Source organism: Chlorocebus sabaeus, chromosome 8 (genome assembly GCF_047675955.1).
Source record: "Chlorocebus sabaeus isolate Y175 chromosome 8, mChlSab1.0.hap1, whole genome shotgun sequence".
NCBI classification, from domain to species: Eukaryota; Metazoa; Chordata; class Mammalia; order Primates; family Cercopithecidae; genus Chlorocebus; species Chlorocebus sabaeus.
Window position 1 is genome coordinate 120,506,559 of NC_132911.1, and position 8,110 is coordinate 120,514,668.

Sequence of the window (8,110 nt, forward strand, 5' to 3'; positions counted from 1 at the left end):
GGAACACTAATGAGCATAATAATGACTTGGGGAGATAGTAATAAATGTCACTTCCTCTCTGAATAGTACCCCTCTCCCTCAATACTTATTCTGAATCAGAAATGGGCATTTTAAACAAGCACACTAAGCTTTTTCTGCATATCTCAGGACCATGTTTTGAGAAACACTGCCATAATACAAAACTCTATTTTTTTTTTCTCATTTCGTCTTTTTTAAATTTAGTAGAGACAGGGACTCCCTATGTTGCCCAGGCTGGTTTCAAACTCCTGGGCTCAAGTGATCCTCCTGCCACGGGCTCCCAAAGTTCTGGTATTACAGGCATAAGCCACCACGCCCCGCCAAAAACTTTGTTTTAAACTTGATAACTGTCATTATAGACCATCTTCATGTTTTCATAATAAAGATTGGGTGCAAACTGGCACTGTCATATACATGGAGCTTGGGGGGAAAAAATGTGCTGTAGTTTGGTAAATTAAAAAAAAAAAAAAAAAAACTAAGATAAGACTAAAATCCCTAGTGCTGCACCACATTTTTCTTAGTACAGAAAAGTGGCCAAGGAGCTGGTAGATAAATCCGAGGCTATTTAAGAAAAAATGTTTTAACTGTTTTGCAAGACTCAGGTGGTATCTCGTTTCTCTGTGGTAGGCGCATAGTTGGAGTAGAGAGTTGGCATACAGGGATAAAAAGAGGATTCAAATTGAAAAGTACTGAGCAATTACACTCAAAGACCATGAACCCAACCCTGCAAAAGTTTTCATGGCTTCCAATTCCTAAATTTATTTTAAGTTTAAATGAAAGCAACCATCTAAGTGATGTGCTGGGACTCAGGGCAGGGCTAACATTATAGATCTTAGTTCCAATTTCATAAACCTATATATTGAAATAAAACCCCAAATGCAAACAATGCATTCAATCACGTTGTAAATCATTTTCTGTGCTGGTTCTTTCGATCTTTAGCCAAAACTAGATCTGGGACAGATTCCAGGCCAGGACAAAAATGCAAAATTCCATACTCCCCATTCTTTGATTATTTTGCCTTGAAGTAGATTCTCGACAGTTAGCCATGGGAGAACTTGAAATTTTCTGATTCATTCTCCTCATTAATCAAATTGACCAAGTAATTTTTAAACCTTCAGTCAGCTTTGTGCCTTCCTGTTACTGGCCCAGTATGTAGTCTTCCTATGTCAGAGGCTCTAGCCATAAAAAGAGTCCTTGAAACTCATCTAGACCTATAACCAGTTTGACAGTGAGGAAGTTGAACCCAGCTTTCTTGGGGAGTTGCCCAAGATCAAACGGCTTGGGTTTGTGGCAGAACCAGGACTCAAGGTTAGGAATTCTGACTCTAAGCAAACGAAGCTCTTGAGAGTTCTTTCAAAACACTCCGTGCGAATGATTTAGGATGGTCCTAAGGCAGGAGGAAATACAAAATGGTGGCACCCCTTGCCCTGACAAATGGTTCCTGAGTGACATTAGTTTCTATGGTGGTGTAGCAAGAACATTTGAACTTCAGGCACGAAAAATGGGTTCCAAACACTAACAAACTACATGCTTTTCGTGAACGAGCTTAATTTCTTTATGGGAAAGCAGCCAGTACAAACCTCCCCACTCATAGCTATCCAATATATCATTTCCTTCTTTCACTTGGGAATTATAAACATTCAAGGGAATAAGGTAAGGTAAATCACTTAGGACAGTGTCTGGAACATATTAAGGCTCAATATTATCACTGACTACTACGATACTGCCAGTCTTTCAGAGAAGCTCTTGATACGTGTCTCTGAAACGTAGGTAACACGCTAAATGTATTCTGTAATTTTCTTCTACCGTGGCCCCAGACTGCGCATGTGCGCCCCCATGCGGAATCGCTCAACCCAGCGATTTTCCCGCGTACGCACAAGTTCCGCCCTAGGACCGCCCCTTTAAGCGCGGGCACCGCGGTGGAAGCGCGCACTAGTCTGGACATGACGTAAGCCAGTGGGCAGGCCCGGAAGACAGGGGCGTTTGCTTCCGGCGCCAAAGGCACTTCATTTCCGGGTGAAACTGGCATTGAGGGTACTGGGTTGTCCGTGAAGGCGTTTGCTGATGTTTCCTGGTCCGGTGGCCTCGGTCCCGGTAAGCCAGGCATGAAGATCACAAGGCAGAAACATGCCAAGAAGCATCTTGGCTTCTTCCGCAACAATTTCGGAGTCCGCGAGCCGTACCAGATCCTGCTGGACGGCACCTTCTGTCAGGCGGCGCTGCGGGGCCGCATCCAGCTGCGGGAGCAGCTGCCCCGCTACCTCATGGGGGAGACACAGCTGTGCACCACAAGGTGGGCCCGAGGGGCCGGGGAGGAGGCATAGGGGGTCCGTCGGGTGTTGTAGAGGCGAGGCCATTGCCCACAGACCTTCACTGAGAGCTCAGGAGGGGCAAAACGCCCCGCCCACGTGGAGTTGATAGTTAAGTGGAGAGGTGAAGGTGGTCCGGCGAATACCTATAATAGAGGCAGATTGGACAGTGCCCTGTGAATATCACGTGTCGTTAGCCTGGTGAATGAGAGCACATTATAGCAGAAAGATCTGACTTCGACTCTTAATCCCAGTCCTACCAGTTCTGTGATTATATAGCCTCTCTGAGCCTCGGATTCCTCATTTGTAAAATAGAGATCGTAACTGCTTGTAAGATTGCTGTAAGCTCAAAGGAATATAGCGTACTAGAGCGTTTTTCGGTATCCAAAGTGTACCCCTCTTCAAATGGTTGCCGTCATTTGCATAGCTTTTCTTAGGTTAAACCAAAACTCTTCAAGCCTCACAGTGAACCTATGAGTTACCATCTTTGATGTCCAAGGCAAAAAGTCAGTACTTGAGATTAAGGAATCTGCACAAGGACATTTGTTTATTCAACTGGTTTTATTAAGTACCCCCTATATGCCACACACTGCTCCCTCATGGCCAGTAAAGTGCATAGGTCAGTCTGCAGTGGATGTGTTTTCACTCTAGGTCTGATGTTTCCCCACTTCATTGAAATGTGGGATGGAAGCTTGTGGGGATGAAGAGTGGGGAGGAGAGAATTGTGACAGATTTCAGATAACATTTGAGCCCATTCACTTGTTCAGTTCTGAGGGGAAGAACTATTTTGAATGACAGAAAAGAATGACACTTCTTCTTGTGGAGACCTCTTCACACAGAATGGAGTTGTGAAATGCCTGGGAAAGAGGTTGCAGCACAGAATATATTTGAGAATGAAACTAGGAAGAAGGCAAATTGAGGCTAGACCATGAAGAACTATTAAGAAATTTAGTAGTTTTTTCATTGTAGAATATTTACTTTTTAAAAAGCAAAAAAAGAAAATTAAAATGAGTCATAATGCCACTACTCACGAATAATCACTGTTAACATGTGCAGTGTCATCCATCCAGTTATTTATACACACTCACACAAGCACAAGAATGGACTTTTAAGCCAGGCAAGGTGGCTCACACTTGTAATCCCAGCTACACAGGAGGCTGAGACAGGAGGGTTGCCTGAGTCTAGGAGTTTGAGGTAAGCCTGAGCAACATAGGGTAACTCCCATCTCTAACTACAACCATAACAAAGTATGGGCTTTTTCTGTGTATACCGTGTTAATAGTCTCCTTTTCTCACATACCACTACTTAATGAACAGCTTTCTGTATTTGTTCAGAATTTCTCAAGCAGTGTCTCGGCTGGGTTACACATACCCCCAAAGTTTTGATCCTCTTAGTCTTTAGGGCTAACAAATCCTTCAGTAGTCTTTGCCCCTGAATTGATTGCTTTTGTCTACAAGCAATTTGTCCATATACTCCTGTGTGCCATAGAAATATTAACATTTTAAATACAGTGCTATGATATTAAAAAGGTTGAGAAGTGCCACATAAAATTATGCTCTACAGCAATTTTTCTAACAAATTTATTTTAACTCTGGAATTTTTCAGACAACTCAAAAGTAGAATAATATAATGAAATCTCTCCCCAGCTTTTGCAGTTACTAACATGGCCAATCTTGTTGAATCCCTCACCTCTCCTTACTGATGGGTTACTTTGGAGCGTATTATTCTATCAGTTCTTTGGCATGTATCTTGAAAAGAGAAAGAAGCCTTTTAAAAATCAGGATTCAAACTAAATACATATATTACATTTGATTTATATGTCGCTTACTTTTTTTAAAAAAATTATTTTTGAGATGGAGTCTCACTTTATTGCCCAGGCTGGAGTGCAGTGGTGCAGTCATGACTAACTGCAGCCTTCGCCTCCCGAGTTCAAGCGATTCTCCTGCATCAGCCTCCCAAGTAGCTGAGATTACAGATGTGTAACACCATGCCCTACTAATTTTTGTATTTTTTAGCAGAGACAGAATTTCACCATGTTGGCCAGGCAGGTCTTGAACTCCTGACCACAGGTGATCCACCCACCTCCGCCCCTCAAAGCGAAGGGATTACAGACCTGAGCCATCACACCAGGCAGTTTTTAAATATATTAACAGTTTTCCCCCCCATTACATGTTGCAATTTATGTTTTTAAGAAATCAGGTCGTTCGTTTTTCAGTGGAATATATTCCTTAGCCACTAGTAGTTAGGTCTCTACAGAGGTAGAAGGTTTGAAGATACGTGGAGTTAACTGATGAAGTAGAACAGGAGAATGTCATCAGGCCTGGGTTTTATTTTAGAAAAGGTAGCTGCAGTGATGTGAAGGGTAAATAGGAGAAACAGGAGAGCAAAGGCATGAATTGTGGTTGTTCAATCAAGAAGTAAGGGGAGCCTAAACCTGGGAGAGGAAAGGCAGGAACCCAAGGGTTCTCCAAAGAAACATTACGTTACTGAGATAGATAGGTCGAGCAACTGATGGCATAGGAGTATGGGTGAAGAAGGGCAGGAAGGTCAAATGTGATTTCTGATTTCTGTCTAGGATGTCTGGGAAAATAATAATTTCAAAGAGATAGCAAGTCTTGGAGGATAAATTTGGATGCAGGAAAGTGGTTTGATCTTAGACATGGTGAATTTGAAGAGTTGATGGTGGGATGTCCACAGGCCGGCAGTACTCAAAATAGAGGTCAAGTCTAATGACTAAAGCAGCAAAATCTTAAAACAGAAAGATGATAAAGGAGATGAAGCGAGAAAGAATCTGGCAAAGGCTGGCTAGGGTCAAGGAACTCTTATGACTAAATGTTTTTTTAAAAACAACTTGATGACGTGAGAAGTTTTACTGTTCTGAATTGAAAATATTTTGAAAGTGTACCAATTTGTACTTGAAGCAGACGCTTATTACGCTATGGTTGGGACAAGGGAGCTGTTGTCAAACTACAAGTCTCAGTACCACTTACTAGTTACTCGAACTTTGGCATGTGACTCGAAATCTCAGAATGAGGTGCTCTAAAATAAGGATAATTTCAAGGTAAGCGACCTAACTCTTCGTAGGGTTATTTTGAGATTAAGCAAGAATTATGTGAAGAGCAATTTGCATGCGCATGGAGCATAATAAGTGCTCAGTAAATTTTAACTGTTGTTCTTCCTACTTGGTAAATGCATTTTTCAAGTCATCTTTTAAAGTAAATGGTTACCAGGTGACAAATTTAGATTGTAATAGCATAGTTTTATTTTAACAAAAAATTGACTATTGTTTTTTACACTTTATGTAAACAACTGAAATGTATCTGCTGTAATTTTTCTTTTCAGGTGTGTATTAAAAGAGTTAGAAACGTTGGGAAACGACTTATATGGGGCAAAATTGATTGCACAAAAATGCCAAGTTCGAAATTGTCCTCATTTCAAGAATGCAGTGAGCGGATCAGAATGTCTGCTTTCTATGGTTGAAGAGGGAAATCCTCATCATTATTTTGTGGCAACACAGGTGATACTACTTTTAAAACCACAGGCAATTTTAACCATTTCTATTTATACTTCATATGCAGCTATTTATAATCAGAAAAAAGTTAGAGTGATTAGACTTTTAAAAATACAGGCTTCTAAGTTAATTTGCAGTCAGTAAAAGCAATTGTCATTTGATAATTTGAGGAAAACTTTAAGCATGTGATATTCTTTTCAGTATTGGAAGGTTGGTTTTTTTTTTTAAATGATTCCTTTGTTTTGCTTTTTTTGTTTGCTTGTTTCTTGAGACTTGAGGGTCTCACTGTGTTCCCTAGGCTGCTCTCGAACCCCTGGGCTAAAGTGATTCTTCCACCTCAGCTCCTGAGTACCTGGGATTACAGGCATTTGCCATCATGCTGGACACTGGCAGAAGTTTCTTTTTTTAAAACGAGAAATTGTTGACATGAGATGTGATGATTTGTTGTAGGATTCTTGAAGGGAAGATAAGTAGAGCGAAGTTCCTATATTCTGTTAATGTTTGTTCATGTTCCTGGATTTCATACTGTTTCTCAAAGTCATGGTTCATACTGCTTAAGACTGTACCAACAGTATGAAATATTTCAGGCTTTTAAAGAAAAACATTCCCATCTTCTTGAAGGCAGGAGAAGAGAGGCTTTCGGGGGTGATATTAAGTTCACATACATACAGATTTGATTATCAGAATTATAAAATTACAGAGAGGCAGAGGTGAATTTAGAATCTGAGTAGCTAATTACTACGCATTTTCTTTTCCTTTAACCTCTTCAAGCATTCTTGACCCTTTCCAAAGAATATCTTAGAGTGGAAACAGGAGAAACCCACCTAACACATTTACCTTTGCATTAGTTTGTAATTTGTGGCTCTAGAGTATCAATAAATCCAATTCACACAGCTGCTACTAACTCTGTGCTCAGTTTTTACGTTTTTCTTCGTTTATCATAAAATATACCCCCATTACTCAAATGAATAAGTGAAGCTTACTCATTTGAAAAAAAAAAATCTGTGATCTCTTTTATTTTTAATACAGTTCTTGAAAACCTATTTAAGTTACCTTAATTGACATTTGAACTAAATAATTCTGTTTTCTTTTAAATAGGATCAGAATTTGTCTATGAAAGTAAAGAAGGAGCCTGGAGTTCCTCTCATGTTTATTATTCAGAACACTATGGTTTTGGACAAACCTTCTCCCAAAACAATTGCCTTTGTAAAAGCGGTGGAGTCAGGTCAACTTGTCTCAGTGCATGAGAAAGAAAGTATCAAACATCTCAAAGAGGAACATGGTTTAGTAAAAAACCCTGAACAGAGAAGAAGAAAAAAGCGCAAGAAAATAAGTGGTCCCAATCCTCTTAGCTGTTTGAAGAAAAAGAAAAAGGCACCGGATACACAGTCATCTGCTTCTGAAAAGAAAAGAAAAAGAAAAAGAATTCGGAACAGATCTAACTCAAAAGTACTTTCTGAGAAGCAGAATGCAGAAGGAGAATGAATCCTTGAGATACTTTTAAGGACATTCAAGTGTGAAAATGAATTTTTTACAACTAGAAGTATTTGTATAAGAAGGCCAAACTTGTTTTTGTAAATGAACCCATATGTTTTAGCTAAAATTAATTATAAAATAAAAAACAGTGACCAGTCTAGCCAGCATGGCAAAACCCTGTCTCTACTAAAATACAAAAATTAGCTGGGCATGATGGTACACGGTTGTAATTCCAGCTACCCAGGAGGCTGAGGCATGAGAATCGCTTGAACCTGGGAGGCAGAGGTTGCAGTGAGCCGAGTTTGCATCATTACACTCCAACCTGGGCAACAGAGTGAGAACCTGTCTCAAAAAAAATAAAAATTAAAAAAAATAAAAGCAGTGAATGGGTTTAGGTATAATGGTATTCACTTTACTTACTAAATGGTTTTGGGGGGTTGTTTTTCCAGGTAAAATTGTCGCCTCTCTGGTCCCATTCCCACCTTCAAACATGTGCAAACAGTTTTTAAAAATCATATAGTTAGTTCTAAAAGGCTTGTGACAAAAAAGAGGCAGTCCGTCTTTCACAGTGACAGAAGAAACTTCCTCTTTCAATTCTAGTAGTTGAAGAATTTATATTTCCAAATTATATGATCATACTGCTACTTTTTGATACATCAATTATTTATTGACTTCCTACTAGAAAGAATGAAATTTTGCCCATTTATACTGCACCATTTTTTCTAGTACATGAGTATTTTACTCTTTGTACATCAGAAACTCAGTATTTTCATTATTATGACTAGGGTTTTTTTTG

General features: G+C 39.7%; 1 protein-coding gene across 1 annotated transcript; it reads left to right on the forward strand.

Annotated features, from left to right (window-relative positions):
• The first annotated feature begins 2,027 nt into the window (after positions 1–2,027).
• On the forward strand, positions 2,028–7,474 carry UTP23 (UTP23 small subunit processome component). The gene is made up of 3 exons (XM_008001407.3): positions 2,028–2,311; positions 5,670–5,844; positions 6,937–7,474. Exons 1-3 carry the CDS (start codon positions 2,124–2,126, stop codon positions 7,321–7,323), a joined length of 750 nt encoding a protein of 249 aa, XP_007999598.1. The 5' UTR covers positions 2,028–2,123; the 3' UTR covers positions 7,324–7,474.
• Positions 7,475–8,110: the final 636 nt, after the last annotated feature.

Coding starts and splice junctions, on each gene's coding strand:
- UTP23 (XM_008001407.3), top strand. CDS start 2,124: ATGAAGATCACAAGGCAGAAACATGCCAAGAAGCATCTTGGCTTCTTC. Junction 2,312..5,669: donor ACACAGCTGTGCACCACAAG/GTGGGCCCGAGG, acceptor TTTTCTTTTCAG/GTGTGTATTAAAAGAGTTAG. Junction 5,845..6,936: donor ATTATTTTGTGGCAACACAG/GTGATACTACTT, acceptor TCTTTTAAATAG/GATCAGAATTTGTCTATGAA.